Source organism: Pelodiscus sinensis, chromosome 4 (genome assembly GCF_052426305.1).
Source record: "Pelodiscus sinensis isolate ZL-2025 chromosome 4, ASM5242630v1, whole genome shotgun sequence".
In the NCBI taxonomy this organism is placed as follows: Eukaryota; Metazoa; Chordata; order Testudines; family Trionychidae; genus Pelodiscus; species Pelodiscus sinensis.
Window position 1 is genome coordinate 43713821 of NC_143055.1, and position 17099 is coordinate 43730919.

General features: G+C 45.6%; 1 protein-coding gene across 6 annotated transcripts in view; it reads right to left on the bottom strand.

Moving 5' to 3' along the window:
- Positions 1 to 17099, bottom strand: part of PDS5A (PDS5 cohesin associated factor A) — a 152618-nt gene that overhangs the window by 24977 nt on the left and 110542 nt on the right. For all 6 annotated transcript variants that reach the window (XM_025187940.3, XM_075930551.2, XM_025187941.3 and 3 more), the window contains exons 19-22: positions 9737 to 9897; positions 3999 to 4122; positions 2488 to 2646; positions 1893 to 1961 (exon numbers count right to left, since the gene is read on the bottom strand). In XM_025187940.3, coding sequence (XP_025043725.2) covers positions 1893 to 1961; positions 2488 to 2646; positions 3999 to 4122; positions 9737 to 9897 — 513 coding nt within the window. The remainder of the gene's footprint in view (positions 1 to 1892; positions 1962 to 2487; positions 2647 to 3998; positions 4123 to 9736; positions 9898 to 17099) is intronic.

Genomic DNA, 17099 nt, shown 5'->3' on the forward strand with positions numbered 1-17099 from the left:
AGAAAGCTATCAGATTAGTTTGGCATGACTTGTTCTTCACAAACCCATGCTGGCTATTCCCTATCACTTTATTACTTTCCAAGTGTTTGCATACGATTTCCTTAATTACCTGCTCCATTATCTTCCCTGGGACAGACGTTAAACTGACCGGTCTATAATTTCCTGGGTTGTTCTTATTCCCCTTTTTATAGATGGGCACAATATTTGCCCTTTTCCAGTCTTCTGGAATCTCCCCTGTCTGCCATGATTTTTCAAAGATCATAGCTAAAGGCTCAGATACCTCCTCTATCAGCTCCTTGAGTATCCTGGGATGCATTTCATCAGGACCTGGTGACTTGCTGACATCTAACTTTCCTAAGTGATTTTTAACTTGTTCTTTGTGTATCCTATCTTCTAAACTTACCCTCTCTCTGCTTGTATTCACTACGTTAGGCACACCTCCAGACTTCTCGGTGAAGACCGAAACAAAGAAGTCATTGAGCATCTCCGCCATTTCCAAGTTCCCTGTTACTGCTTCTCCCTCCTCGCTAAGCAGTGGGCCTACCCTGTCCTTGGTCTTCCTCTTGCTTTTAATGGCCCACTTCACTTTGAACAATCCCTTACAACAGGGATAGTTATTTTTTTCCCCCAACTTCCAAATTTCTTGGTCAATGTATATCTCAGATCTCCCCACCTCCATACCTTCCCCTCCTTTAACCCCCCCAACTGCCACCCCAAGTTCCCAACCACCTTGCTTAGAGTTAGGTGACTATTTCCCTACACAGAAAATGGACCCGACCCACCTGACATTTCTACTTGTCCCCTCCAAATGTTTCTCTGTATCTCCACCTTAGCCAAGTAGCACAGATGGGACAGGAGAGAAGAGGACTGGGTATGGGTTGGTGTCTGGGCAGCAAAGCAAAATGTCAGTGTGTGACTTCTTCTGAGCTCAGAAACAGGAGGTGAACCAGTTGTACTATGATCCATCCAATGGTGCAATGTCTTTTAGGGGGCTGGGATAGCAAAGGGGCAGGAAGGAGGCTCTGAGTAATGTGAGGGAGCAAGGAAACTCCAGATAGCTGTCTTGGGGAGGTAGGAGGCGGCCGGAATGTGGTAGAAGTCAATGTGGAGGTGGAGTGGGGAGGGAAGCCAGCTAGGGCAGGGCAATAGGAGGATGGAGAGAGCTGGAGGGAACTTGGAGGTCTGGCTCAAAAGAATAGGAGAGAGAAAAGGGGATGGACATCAGGGTGAGGGCTCCTAAGACTATTTGGGATTGTAAGGCTAAGATTGGAAGCTCCAGGGACTGTGAGGAAGCAGCATTCCCCTTAGCAACAGCACTCTTCATGTGTTTCTGCAGTGCAGGAAGGGAGAAAGCAGCAGGGAACCTGTCTAAGCTCTGCTTCCAGCCAACATGAGGGATGTTATACCATGCCTGCTTCTGGAGAGCACTACTGCCAGGAGTCCTCCTCAATTTTAGGAATACCCTACAGAGGCATTAGGAGAAATGTGGGGAAGAGGATGTGACCATATTTGCCCCCACTCATGCAACAAAAAATAGCTGGGCAGTCCAGATTTGGAACACAATCTGCTTACTGATTAACCCTGTCCTAGGATATCTACTAACTATTTATGCTAAACTATCTGTTGTCCTTTTATTTAGCTGGGACAATCATGATATCTTTCTAGACCTGAATAGCAGTTCTGTGGAGTTTAAAAGCCTCTCTGTATCACCAACAGAAGTGACTAAAATAAAAGATATAACCGACAGCACTTTGTCCTCTCAATTTGTAATTTATCAGAAATTAAGCTATTTAATGCATTTTAGGCTATCCTAAACAGACAAATGTAACCAACATTAATTGATAATATTTCTTTTAAGCGTTCTCTATTGGTAGTGTTTAAAAAAAAGTCACCTTTGCTAGAACTTCTGGGGAAACTTCTTCATCTGGGGACCACAATTTCCCATTTTTCTCACCTGTTGACTACAGATTTTATACAAGTTTAAAGATGGATTCACAAACAAAAAAAGTACAAAAATTAAAACAAAGATTTTAAAGATTAGATTAACTCCAATATGTATCCTCTTTTATATATGATATGAACTTATTATACATTTAGGGTATAACTATACTGAAAAAAAACCCAAAACCAAAAAAAAAAAAAAAACAACAAACAAAAAACAAAAAACACCATATGGCACCAAATTCCAGAGCCCAAATCCATTGACTCAAGCTCATGGGCTTGAATTGTGAGGCTAAAAAAAGCATTCTGGAGCCCAGACTCCAAGATCCTCCCATTTACTGTGTTTCAGCATGAGCAGAAATGCAGACCCACAGACTGAACCCTGATGACTGAGATTTGATGTGGTAGTTTTTTCATTGCAGCGTAGACACATCCTTACTGAACACTAAGGGTTCACTAGCTTAATCACACAAAATTAACAGCTGGACAACTTACAGAAACTCAATCATAAGCAAAAACAGAAAAGGACTTGAAAATAAATCTTACCCTATCATTCATGAGAAGATCTTTTACGATGAAATTCGCAACCACAGATTTCATTGGCGAAGCAAACTGGTCTGGAGCTAACATAGATATGTGGCCCAAAGACACTAATGGAGTTATAAGTTGCTCTGGAACATCAGCATTCAAACTTCTACTAAGAGGCTGGGGGGGGGGAAATTTCCATTAAAAATGAACTACAAATTGAGGAGCGCTACTTTGAACACCCTGACGAATTAACTTATTTCATTATTGTAGTACTGCTGATTAACTGCCCTTGCCTCCTAAATGACATCTTTTCGTGAAACCAAGACAACTTTTTTGTCTATGAAACATTTCACACTATAATTAGCAGGATGGTGAAAATAGCTATATGAATTACAAAATTACAGTGTGTGAAATCATATCAGTAATAAAAGATTAGCCTTTTACATTTTTTATTAACCAGGGACCTGAGGGCTTGTATAAATAGAGAGACTTAGGGGCATGAATCTGAATTAACTCTAGATGTGAACTGAAAGTGCATTAGTTAATGCAGTTTAATTAATACATTTTAAACTCACACCATTAATTAATTCAGATAAACTTTCCTGCATGCCCTTGTATAGACAAGACCTGATTCTGCATTTTTTTAAAAAAATTTTTTTAACTACAATGGAAGTTTTGTGCATTACTAGGAATCCCAGATCAGTCATACAATTTTTCATTGCATCCCACGTGAAATGGCCTAGTATCAATCTTTTAGCCACCATTTTCAAATACTGGTATCAGAATCTGTCTCTCTAAGTAGTTTCATTTTCCAGAGGTGCTGAGATCTAAAAGTAGTAAATAGGCATTCAGCACTCCTGTAATTTAGTCCATTTGTTTAGATGTTACAGTTCACATAGAACACTTCTTGTTAGTATGCTGGACTGAAGATGACATAAATGGTTCCACGGTCCCTTCTAACCTATTCAGTAGACGAATTACTCAGACATTGAAAATATTAGCTATTTTAGGTTAGGTGGCATTGTGCGGTGGCTAAAGACCAAAAAAATCAGATAATATATCAATATGGAAATGTAATAGTTTAAATTTAATCCAGTTACATTATGAACAGAAGTAACCAGACTGATCACAATTAGGTATAGAGCATTAGGAGACAAAGCTTTTAAAACATCGGTGAACAGAGCCTCCTATCAGAGCGTTAAGTGTGATATGCATTTCCTTTTCATCATAACCGTTGCCAGACTTCTGAGGAGGGGTATTTTCTTTGCTAGAAGTTTTACTCAGTGTCCAGACCATGTGGGGATACAGAAGGAGCATGTATTTGCACTCTCTCAAGTGTTCATAGAAACAGAACAAACACAGAGTTCCAGAACCAAGGGTTCATTTCAGTCTTCTAGCTCCTGAATTATGTATGGATTCTACGGCAATCAAGATGAAAATTTTCTTAACTGTAAAATTAAAATTGTAAGAGATCTAAATTATCTGAATGAAATTCAATAAAAATACTATACCAAATTTGGCAAACATACCTCAAAGATCTGTGCAAGTTGCACTTCTTTATTTGAGAATATGGCATGTATGCAGTGGACAGCCTGTTTTGCTTGGTGAGGAGTACCCCTCTTTGCTTTCTGATGCAAAATAGGAATTAATGTCCTGCAAAAATTTAAACAATATTTCAAAATAAAATATTTATAACAAACAAAAATTAATGCTATTAATATTTTCTGGTTGAACTCTTCACCAGGGCAGATTACTGATCACAGAATGAAAAACTTCAGCATCAAGCACTCTTCCAAAACTTTTCAGAAAAGACAGTGAGACAAATACAAGTAAACAGTTGACCCTCATTTAGAAATTATATTATTTGCTATTCACTTTTTACTAATAAAGTCCGTTCATTATGTACAGAAGCAGAGATAGCAAGAACAGACTGAAGCAGTGTTCACTGAGTTGAAACAATGAAATTACTGTTTTGTTTTTTTAATTTAAAGTAGGAAAACTGGATGAATGCTCAAGTATGCTTACAATGTGAGAAGAATATTCCAAATCTGTGATTTACAAAGGTCTGTCTGCATGACACTCTCTTAGGGTATGTCTACACTACAAAGTTAGTTCGAACTAACAGACGTTAGTTCGAACTAACTTTCATAGGCGCTACACTAGCGCTCCGTTAGTTCGAACTTAATTCAAACTAACGGAGCGCTTAGTTCGAACTAGGTAAACCTCATTTTACGAGGATTAAGCCTAGTTCGAACTTACTAGTTCGAACTAAGGGCTGTGTAGCCCTTTAGTTCGAACTAGTGGGAGGCTAGCCCTTCCCAGGTTCCCCCTGGTGGCCTCTCTCGGCACAAGCAGGAAAACTCTTCTCCTCTCCCCCAGCCCCGGGCCCTTAAAGGGGTAGACTCTGGCCAGACGGCACTGGAGTCAGCCAGCCCTGCCAGCAATCTCTGCCCCTGAGCCAGTGGCCCCACAATGAGCCAGGTAGCCAGTGGCAGTGAGCCGTCCCCTGCCCAGTCCCCAAGCACCCAGGGGCCAGCCAGGGGCCGCAGACGGCGCGCGGCCTCCTGGTCTAGTGCGGAGATCATGGACCTCATTGAGGTTTGGGGGCAGGCCCCCAATGTCCATGATCTCCGCACTAGGAGGAGGAATGCGGCCGTCTATGGCCGCATAGCAGCCGCCATGGCCAGCAGGGGACACAGGCGCACCCAGGAGCAGGTGCGAATTAAGGTGAAACAGCTGCGGCAGGGGTACGCCAGGGCCACAAGGGGCGGCACCGCTGCAGGGGCTGCCACCTGCCCCTACTTCGCTGCCCTCCACCAACTCTTGGGGGGCAGGGCGGTCCGTGCCAGCCCGGGGGACATCGAGCCGGGACCAGAGGGCCCTGACCTGGGCGCACCAGAGGGGCCACCGCCAGCTGTTCCAGCAGGGTCGTCCAGGGAGACCGTACCAGGTAAGTAGTTTGAATTAAGTAGTTCGGGGGGGCGGGGGGGGAGAAGAGGGGGGGAGACCACAGACCGCGTGCGTGGGCCATGCCTTCCACAGATCACGCAGACACCTGTACACGTGCAAGCACGTGCCATGCCACCCTTGGGCAGGTGGCTCCAGCTGCGTGACACCCAGGGGCCATTGCCCAATAGGCACATGCTCCCGACCCCGGGGCAGGACCCAACAGGATGCTTTCCCTTCACATGTCCCCTCTACACGGAGGCAGGGGACATCTCCCCTCCCCCCCGCCGCCCCGGCCACACTATACATGGCACAGGGACATGGGTGCGGTCTTGGGGCAGCTCCCAGTCCCGGGGAGAGCCAGACATCCTGACCATGGCCTCTGTACAAGCACAGCGGCTGTGACAGTGCAGGACATGGTCACCCTCACGTTGTGGAGGGGGCTGGGCATCATCCTCTGCGTCCCCAGGGAGAACTGACCACTTCTTTCTCTACAGCTGCACCAGCTGCTCGTGCAGGGCACATCACCCCGCCCGGGACATGCTCCCGCACCCGCGGCCTGCTCATGACCGCCAGCACGGAGCAGGAGTACCGGGACCAGCACCTGGGGGCCCTGCGAGCCATGCACCGCACACTACAGGCCTGGATGCGGGAAGACCTGCAGGTCCGCCACAAGCTGCTGGCTGAGCTCCGAGGGCTGAGCACCAACCTGCAGCTCCTGCTGCAGAGCATGGTGCCCCATGCTGGTCCTGCGCCTGCTGCCCCCCCAACTGCTGTCCCTCCTCCCACTCCTGCCCCCCCTTCCACCTCTCCCTCCTCAACCCCCACAACCTCTTCCTCAATGTCCACACCCCCCACCTCAACCTCCGCACCCTCCACCCCATCCCCCTGGGGACGCCGAGGCCCCCTCCCTCGCCGTGCTGGGAGGTGGTTGGCCCGGCGAGACCCCCCACCCCTGATCCTTCAGTTTCCCCACCCCCTCCTTTCCCTTGCTTCTCCCTTTCAGCTCCCTCCTCCCAGTTTTCCCCCTCCCCTCTCCCACCCTCTCTCTTCCCCTCTCCCACCTCCTTTTCCCAGTTTCCCCGAGTTTTGTTAAATAAACAGAGTTTCTAGTTTTGTCCACACGTTATCTTTATTTTGTGCATCAAGAAGAGGGGCTAGAGAAGGGTAAGTGGAAGGAGGTGAGGGAGGACTGGGGCACGAGCCCCTGATGGGGAGGACTGGGCTGGCTCTGTGGGCTTCTGGGGGTGGAAGCTCTCCTGCAGCCCCCCAATTGCCCCCTCTCCCCAGATGGCAGCCTGCGGCAAGTGCAGCCAGGCTGATGGCCGAGTGGTGTGATGTGCCCAGTGTGGGTACTCCGGGCAATCCAAGCCAAAACTGCTTTGCAAGCGGGGCACCCCTGAGAACTGTCTGTCCGGGGTGGGGGTCGGGTCCCTTTAAGCGCAGCCCTGGGCTAGCCTGAGGCAGCATCTCCACGCTCTAAGTCCTCCTCTGATGCCCTGCCGGCACTGCTTCCGGCCATCCTTAAGCCCAGTTCAGGGTCCACTCTGTGTGGACATGCTAGTTCGAATTAGCAAAACGCTAATTCGAACTAGTTTTTTAGTCTAGATCCGTTAGTTCGAATTAACTAATTCGAACTAAGTTAGTTCGAATTAACGTTGTAGTGTAGATGTACCCCTAACTATCTAAGCTTTCCATGGTAGGTTTAATTAAATGAATAAGGAAATAAGATAATACAGGAGTCAAATGAATTGTGAGCTCTCCAATATAAATGAGAGTTACACCAGATTTCCAAAGGAGGGATGTATCGAATGGCTGCATTGTCTTCTGTATTACTGGAATTATCAGTGGTCTTAGAAAAGTCATGTTGTTTGAATATTGAAATAGCACCACAATTCTGTACTGTGCTTTACAGAAAACAGACCCCATCTCTGCTGCAAAGAATTTACAATAGAAATAATATAATTTTAGGAAACAACAGTGAATGGATGAAAAAAAGGAGAGGCCAGTATTACAACAAATGAAGTTTTGAAATATATGTTGATTAGAGGTTGATTATATATCTAGATATAAGTAGTGGGCTCTTGAGTAAAGATTTAAAGGATGAAACCAAGGACATCATGCATTGTCAAAGAGAGGTAATTCCACACAAAGAATAGGACATAAAATAGGTCACAAAATGAGTGAGAAAAAGAAACAAAAAGAACAACAAACTGGGAAGAGTGGGCAGGGCAATAAAGCACAATACAAGGAATAGGGTTGAATCCTGGAAAAGGTCACGCAGTGCCATGAAAGTGAGTCTGGCCATTGTGGCCCCAACCCAATCTTTACAAGCAAGAGCTCTAAGAGAAATCCAGAAGATATTCTGGGGATTCAGAGAGCATGCTATTTGCTGATGAGATGGACTGAATATGCATGTGAACTGTATGTGTCTAGTATGTGGCAAGGGTAAAGAGTTCTTTGCCTTTTTCTGTAGTCTCATGAGAAATAGGATTCTACCCTCTCTGTTGAGAGAGAGGAACTTGACAGGGAAGTAAATTGGCTCCACCTCATGTGCGAGTCCAGAAATACAAGTTAAGCTGGAACTGACCCTTATGTATCAATCACTCCATTGCACAATGAAGACCTTTGGGATCTGCTGCAGTTCCTCGCTATGGTGGCACTGGTGTTGTCAAGGCCAATAGTGCTTGGTAACTTTAACATCCACTTGAAAAGTGAGTTACCTGAAATAACCCAGGATTTCAGTCACCAAGGGACTATCCCAGACTGTTTCAGGCAAAAATTGTTGTTAGGCACATACTTAGTTTGGTGTATGGGATAGCAGTGGAGGTAGAGAGTCTTAATGTTGTCATAGGTCTAAGACTAGCCACTGGCTCTTTTGATCTCCAGTTGGGCTTCAGCTCCCATGTCTGGCTAGAACCTGTTTTGATGGGCTTCTCTCAGAAACTAGAGAGACCTGAGGAGTTCCAAAAGGGTCTGAGGGAGAAGTCCTTTTCTCTGGCAGACTACTATTTATGGACTGGTGAAATACTTCACTACTCTGGTCCTCAATCATATATGAAGTGACCTCTGGGGCTCTTTTCCACAGTTTCTGCCTCATAAGTCACCTTGATTTACAGAGGGCCTGCAACAATGGAAGCAAAAGAGAACATTGGTGGGGCAAATCTAGATTCAAATCCGACAGACTGCAACAATGATTTTTAAAACTCTTATCTTGTTGTGAGAGAGACAAAGAAACGATTCTTTGCTTCCACTATCATATTTGCAAAATCGTGTTCAATTTGCTAGGTTAATCTGAGATTATTTTTTTGCTCAGAAAATGAATCACATATCTCCAATTGACGGAATTTCTTCATGTCGGATAAAATTGCTCAAAATTAAGTCATAGTTGTTTGCCTCAATGGGAGCATAGCATGTTCTGGAGTGGTCAAACCCTACGGCCAGGTCTATACTACGAATACTTTGCCAATGTAGGTATACTGGTATAATATACTGGCAAAGCACTTCTAGTGTTGATGCGGCTTACGCTGGCAAAACAACTGGTACACCTTATTTCAGCCCTTCCCTTCCCTACCCTCTGTAGAATTTGTCAGCTAGATTCTGATAGTGTTTTCTTTCCACAAGCACAAGAAACCTATACCTTATAATCTTCACTAGCTGCCTACAGATTTCCAACTTGATTTATAGTGTTGGTTTTGACTTACAGCCCTAAGTGGCTTGAAACTGCTGAAGAAGTTGCCTTTTTCCTCATGACTGGATGCAGTTATTGTTAGCAGAAGCACCTGATTTAGACCCAAATTATACTAAAAACATGACTGACAGGCAACAGGTGTTCTTTTTTTAGAGCCCCATATCTTGAGATGGTTTCCAATTAGGGCCATAACAGCCAGAGTTTTTAATTTTCAGCGGTCATCTTTTTTCATTTCTCAGAAAGATGCAAGAGGCTACATAAAGGAAAGCATTAGGGAGAAATACTGCTGGGAGAGTTAAATTAAGTCTTTATTGGATATTTTTTGTTTCTGATATTTTAAAATGGGAGCCAGATTAGATTTTGATTTTTAAATGTATATTTTAAGGAGATTTAAAAAAATGTCTTTACACTATATCTACAACAAATACATAAAAGTTATGTGAGAACAGGAGTTTTAAATGTTGAAAGAGACAAGGAACCAGTGAAGGGATCAAGGTGGTTAGGTAACAGGTATATATATTCACAAAAATAGGAAAGGAAAATCATTTTAGTATCAACATGGTGAATAGATTAAAGGAGGGGGCAAACTTAAGTGTTAAAGACACTATCAGTATGTGAAGAAAAACTCACGATCTTATCTGTGGCAGGTCTGTTTCTATTTTGTGTCCTGTGTTTCTGAAAATCTGAATAGCTGCCTCAGCTACCTTATCATCTTCCATCCTGAGGCACTGCAGGAGAGACTCATATGTCTCTGCAGAGTGGAACGAGGTAGGATGTGTGAAAGACAAAACCTGTAGATACACAGCAAAACCGAAAAATGTATTTGCGCATGCAGAATGGATTACCAACAAACATACTTATTTTCTTATTTTTCTTTATGAGAAATAACAGCAGTGTGCCGATGACATAAGGTGCTTTCTTGTAACAAATCTTAAGATGCATCTTAAAATAAATTTACTAACATTGTTCAGGATTCCCCATCCATTACTTTAAAATCCAGGTTTTTTGTTTTTTAAAGTAATTTGAACGTATTTATTCAAGGTATTTTCATAGCCCAACCTTATTTTGAGAAATCTCAAAATCCCAGTTTGGCATGGACTTCACCATTGGAAGAACCTAAATAAGCCCTCCAGGAACGAAGATGTGACTAACTATGAGAACACAGAGGTGCCCACTGGTGGGTGAACAAACTATGGTTGCCAAGAGGACACTAAGGTAGCTGAGAGACAGTCCCAAGGATTTTAAGAAAAACTTTTACCTACCACAACTGGCACCTCAGACCACGTAAGAAAAATTCCCTATTGACCACACAAATGGCAAACCTTCCTGATAGCATGCTTCCAACTACTACTCAGTAGGACCCTGAACAGACCCTCTCTAAGTTCAAAATCCATGCAAATACATGACTGACAAGCAACAGGTTCACTCCCTCAGGTGTAGAGTGGATTAGCTGGCATGTTGAATCTTGCTTTCACAGGGCGGGATAACAGAACTGATGTGCCCAACCCAGCCATATGTCACAGTGTGCTTTGTTCTGCTTGATTTTCCTTAGTACCCAGGAAAACAAGGGGATTGAGAGAAAAATCTCTCAGAATCCCTGACCATCACACAAAGAAGGTGTCACTCAGGCCATGTCTACACTATGCTGAAGATCAGCTCTGTCATGATCGATCTTCCAGAGTATGATTTAGTGGGTGAAGTGAAGACCCACTAATTATAACTGAGAGGGCGGCCCCAATGGTGCTGGTATGCTTGGTGTCCCTAGCCTCTGTTTGTCAGAGGCTGGAAATGGATGACATGAGAGGGATCACTTGGTGATTCCCTTTTCTGTTCACTCCCTCTGGGGCATTTGGCATTGGCCACTGTTGGAAGACAGGAAAGCGGACTAGATGATCTGACCCAGTATGGCCATTCTTATGTTCCTCACAAAGAGTAAAGGAAGCTGATGGGAACAAACTCTCCACTCTGCAGACAGTGATTTAAGATATGTCAACTCCAGCTATGTAATAATGTAGCTGGAGTTGATATATCTTAAGTAGACCTTTCCCTTTAGTGTAGATGTGCCTCGGAGAGCACAGGCTGCAAACTCCACTCCAGAGCACTTCACTTTTTGTTCGCATTGACAGAAACAAGCCTGTAATCATACAACCATAAAGATATCACTTGTGCTCTCTAGAGAAAGATCTGATGGAATCTGCCAGAGTGTTCTTAACCGCTGGAAGATGCATGGCAATCAGGGAAATTTGCAGAGATATACATAAGTTCCAGAAGACGATGTCTTCTGTGCAGAGTTGCAGAGAAAAAAGTTACCTTTCATAACTGTTGTTCTTCAAGATGTGTTATTCATGTCCTTTCAATTAGGTGTGTGCGTGCACAAAAGCAGGATTTTTGCCTAGCAGCAACTGTTGGGTCAGCTTAACCAGCACCAGGAGTGGTGCTGATATGGCTCTTGACAGACGGCCTTGCTGACCTGTGCAGCCTTATGCCCCAAGATAGAATGCCAATATAGTGGCCAAGGGACCCTTATAGATGAAATGGAGAGACCCTGGTGCTTCAGATGATGTAAGTCAGGGCTACTCAACTTTGGAAGCCCCGGAAGCCAGAATGATACTTACAGCACATGCCAAGGGCCGCAACTTAAGTGTGATTGCATATACAGGCAGTCCCCGAGTTACGTGGATCTGACTTATGTCGGATCCGCACTTACGAACGGGGCTTTTCTCGCCCCAGAACTAGCGGGCGGCGGGACCACCCAGACGCGCAGTAGTCCCGCCACCACGTCCTCCGGGGCGCGAAAAGCTGCTCCGGGTGTCCCTGGTCTGCTGGGGAGGTTCCCAGCAGACCAGGGACACCCCGAGCAAAGCCTTGGAGGCGGGGACCCCGCCGCCTCTGCGGCTTTGCTCCAGGTGTCCCTGGTCTGCTCGGGGTGTCCCTGGTCTGCTGGGAGGGGTCCCCAGCAGACATGGGACACCCCGAGCAAAGCCTTGGAGGCGCGGGACCCCACTGCCTCCGCGGCTTTGCTCTGGGTCTCCCTGGTCTTCTGGGGGGGGGGGGGGGCGGCGCAGCTAGTGCGCCCCCCCCCCCCCCAGCAGACCAGGCTTTTGTTGTGGACGCCTGGGGTAGAGCAGCTGGGGTGCTGCCAGGTTGGTCCTGGGGGGACCTACCCGGCAGCGTCCCAGCTGTTCTGTCCCAGGCTCCAGATTCAGCCACTGTTGAAACTGATCAGTGGCTGATTCCAGGAAGCTGGGGGCAGAGCAACTCTGCCTCGGGCTTCCTGTAGTCAACCCCTAGTCAGTTTCAGCAGCAGCGGCTGAATCTGGAGCCAGTTCCCAGTTACGTACAAATTCAACTTAAGAACAAACCTATAGTCCCTATCTTGTACGTAACCCGGGGACTGCCTGTACATGCAAATAGCTTTTTCACACAATGCCCTGGCACTTCCGGCACCTCCTCCCTGAGGACTAGAAACATGAACACCCTGTATCCCTCTGTTCCAGCCAGCCCGTCCGCTTGCGTCTTTCAATGATTACCCCCGCTGGGAGATGCCTTGCCATTGTGAAGCCTGTTCTCAGTGTAGGCCATGTTCAAAGGCTCCTACACACAGGCCGTGTTGAGCTCCACATAAACCCAAACTGCACCACAGGCCACAAACAACCGGGCCGTGGGCCGCATGCAGCCTGTGTGTTCAGTAGCCCTGATGTAGGCAGTCTAGTATAAGTGGAATTGATGTTAATGTGGAGGATGAACTGAGCTGTGAAGTCCAAATGGAGACTCTCTTCCACTTGGCCAGGTAAGTGGCCCTTGCGGAGTGTTTTCTACTACCCACAAGGACTTGACAAACAAGCTCTGAGCAGGGAAGCTCTCTGGCATTCAGCCACAGAGCTTCTAAGCCGTGAGATATAGGGACTCGAGGTTCAGGAGATGGAGATGACCTTGGTCTTCTGTCAGAAGATACTGGTGAAGAGGGAATGTGAGGAGCACTTGCACCGACATTGAGGGATGTGTACTACTGCTGACAAAGCCTGGATGCTGCTATTAATATGACCTGTGCTTGATCTCTCTTGACCTCAAGGAACACTTTGTGAATCAATGGAATTGGTGGGAAAGCTTAGTGGAGATGATCTCTCCGAGAGAGGAGGAATGTGTCGTCACAGAAGCCCAGGCGACAGTTCTAGAACGAGCAAAACAGTTAACACTTCCTCTTGTGGCATGTAGCAAACAAATCCACTTGGGAAGCACTCCACCTCAAGGAGGAGTAATTCAGAAGAGACCACTCATATCTGTGAAAAGATTTGCTGAGGAGTTCTGCCAGCTTGTTCTGTACTCCAGGAACATAAGATGCCTGAAAGTGGACTGAATGTTCTACACACAAATGTCTCCTAGAAGGGCCTATTTTCCCAGGGGAGAGGAGCGGGCACCCCCATTTGTTGATACAGAACACCATTGTTGTATTATCTGTCATCATCAATATACAGTGTCCTGATACATATGTTTGACAGGTCAGGCATGTGAGGTGCACTGTCCTCAGTTCTCTGATACTGATATGTAGAGCTAAGTCAGCCTGAGGCCAGAGACCCTGTATCCTAAGGTCTGCTAGGTGTGCCACCCAACCCAAGTCAGACTCCATCCATCACAAGTAACTAGGATGGCTGACAGGGTAGAAAACGGGCTTTGGAGTGGGTGTTGATGGGTTCATCCATCATTGGAAGGAGTTTAGCACCAGACACTGCAGAGTAACAATCATGTCTAGTCCACTGTGGGCTGGTCAATATAGTGGGCCTGAAGGGGCATGGGCCTGAAGGGGCATGAGCCTGGCATATTGTACCACATAGGAACAAGCAGCCATGTGTCCTGTAAGTTTCCAGAAGTTCCTCACTGTGGTGGTGGGAAATGGCATAATGCTGTAGATAATGTTGATCAGAGACTGAAAGTTGGACTCGGATAAGAATGTCCTGACCTGGTTCGTGTCAAAGATAGCTCCAATAAATTCTATCCTCTAAACTGGAGACAAAATGGATTTCCCTTTGTTCAAAAGGAGTGCCAGGTTGTCAAAACTGTTCTGATCAATTGGATTTGGATCTCCAACAGGAGTCTGGAACAGCTCTTGATCAGCCAGTCATCCAGGTATGGAAAGACCTGCACATGCTGTTTGTGTAAAAACACCACTACAACTGCCATGCATTTTGTGAAGATCCAGGGGGGTTAAGGACAAGACAAATGGCAGGACTGCAAAGTGGTAGTGGGTGTTTTTCACTGAGACTCTGTGATATTTCCTGTGAGGTGAAGTGATGGCTATACAAAATAGAGATGCGGCTCTGCATAGCAGTCCTTATATACTAGTCGTGTAGTTGATACAAATTGTATTGACTACATGGTTCATTAGATAACTACATTTAACTTCCTTAATATGAAAGTAAGTGTCCTTTAGGTCAAAAGCAGTTTACCAGACTGCTGGATTTAGGGATAAAATAATGGAGATGAGAGAGACCATGCAGAATTTGAGTTTCTTTTACGAGCTTGTTGAGTTCATGAAGGTCAAGAATGGGCATGAGGCTGCTCTTGGCTTCTGGTATTAGAAAATACTGAGAGTAAAACCCCTTGCTCTTGTACTCCTGAGGAAATTCTTCTACTGCTCCGGGAGCCAGAGCAAAAGCACCTCCTTTAAGGAGTTGCTTGTGAGAAGGGGTCTTTAAGAGGGATGGGGGAAGAGGGATGGAAGGGCGGAGAATTGAATGGAGTATCCTTTCTCTATCATGCTGAGGGCATAACAGTCAGAGGTGATATGGGAGCAGATACGGTAGAAAAGGGATAGTTGGGAAGCAAAGGTAGGGCAGTCTGCATCAGGAGGGAAGCTAATATTCCATTGTTAAACACACCTTCAAAAGGTTTGTTTAGAGATGAAGGAAAGTTTTGAATGGCTAAAACCTTGGCCAGGGCTCGAGTGCTGCCTTTTCCTACTACTGCAATTTCCCCTGTGGAAGACAGTTTGAGGCCTGGTATAGGTGAGGCTGGGTTTGAGGCTTGAAGTGCCTATGTTATGGTGCCAGTGTTTAACTACCTAAGGGCAGTTCAGAAAGTCTAGTTATTTTAGCTCTTTCTTTGCTGGTGTTGAACAGGATAAATATTCCCAGTTTTGTTTATTGACAGCTTCCACCACTGGGATTTAGGGGTAAGGTAGAAGAAAAAATACTTTAAGCAGAATACGGTATTTTTTTTTTCATTTGTCTGTTTACGTGTGTGGCACTATGGTTGAGAACTGCCATAACATACAGATTGTGGCCAGTAGAGCCATCACTGATAGGCCAAGCAATTTTGCCCAGTACTGTCATATAAGGGATGTCCAACAAGGTTCCTACATGGCTTCTTACAGAACTTGCTAAGTCTTTGTTATCAGTTTTGAAACGTACTGAAACTGTCAATGTAAGATTTTGCAAGAGGCATAACAACTGCATCTGGCAAGGAAGAGGATTTGTAGTAAGAGATAATGTGTTTCTTCTTCCTCTGCTAGTTACTCCTGTGAAGCAAGGTCGATAGTGGCTGTTGCTTTTGGCACATCCTCTTATAAAATTTAATCCTGTAGAGATGCAATCTTGTTGCCAGAAGGGGCTCGTGTGTTCCAATAAGCCCATCGAGAAGGAAAGGGGAAGGCCATAGGGCGTGCTGGGTGTGTGTCCTGCAGGGGCTTCTGTGTGGTGCAATGCAATGGAAGGAAGCTGGAATAGTAAAGCAGAGGAGCCTTGTAAGGACATCTCAGTCAGATGAGCTGCCACTTCCATGTCCATCTGATGGGAAGAAGGGCATTGCCAGTGGTTGAATGGGTACCAGTGTCAAGTCTTCTTTAGATGGTACTGGTTGGAAGCTCCTTTTGGATTTGAGGAACCAGTGACAGTGTTGGTACCAGACAGTATGTCACATTTGGAAACTTAAGTCTGTATTGTCTGGGAATCAATGTCAGTAACCTGGAGCAATGACGACACAGGTTCTTCAAAGATCCGAAGATCATTATGACAAAGAAAATTAGATACTACCAGAGACTCTAAACACTGTATGCTGGGTGGTACTGGAGACAGTACTAGGAAGTGTGATCCATGGCCCCTTCTCTGCTGGCAGAAGAAGGTGGTACCAATAACTATTTCAGTTTAACCTTAAAGTCCATGTGCTTTGGAGGCACTGGATCTTGTACCAGCTTTGGTGCCTCTGTGGGTAAACAGACATCTTCGTGCATAGTGTATTTTCCCTAGTTGGTGCCCGGTTCTCCGTACTAGAAAAGATGGGGGCCTGTTGCAATAACTAGGGCCCAATCAAATTCATGGCCATGGAAAACGCGTCTCAGACAGCAAATCTGCTCTTTTTGGTACTTTTACCCTACAGATTTCACAGAGGAAGCCAGCATTTCTCAAAGGGCGGGGGGAGCTGACTCAAAAGGGTCAGTTACAGGGGCTCACAAGGTTATTTTAGGGGGATCACAGTATTGCCACCTTCATTTCTGCACTGCCTTCAGAGACAGGTGGCCAAATAGCAGTGACTACTGTCCGAGGACCCAGCTCTTCAAGCAGCAGCACTGAAGTAAGGGGAGGCAATATTATCCCCTCTATCCTTACTTCTGCATGGGTGTTGACAGTGGCTCTGCCTTCAGACGGGAATAGCAGCTGCTGCTCTCCAGCTGCCCAACTCTAAAGACAGTGTGACCATCAGCAGTAGCAACATTGGGAGGGTAACACTAGTGCAACCTCCGCCTCCCTCCCCCCAACAATAATAATCCTGCAAACCTCCACATAACACCTTTTTGGGTCATAATCCCTACAATTACAAAACCATGACATTTCAGATTTAAATGGCTGAAATTATGAAATTTATGATTTTTAAAGTCCTATGACTGAGAAATTGACCAAAATGGATGGTGAATTTGGTAGGGCCCTAGCAATAACTTGTGTAAGGATGTGAGGTCTCCTGAGATCCAGACCAATGGGGTGACTTTCCCTTGCTCTTATTC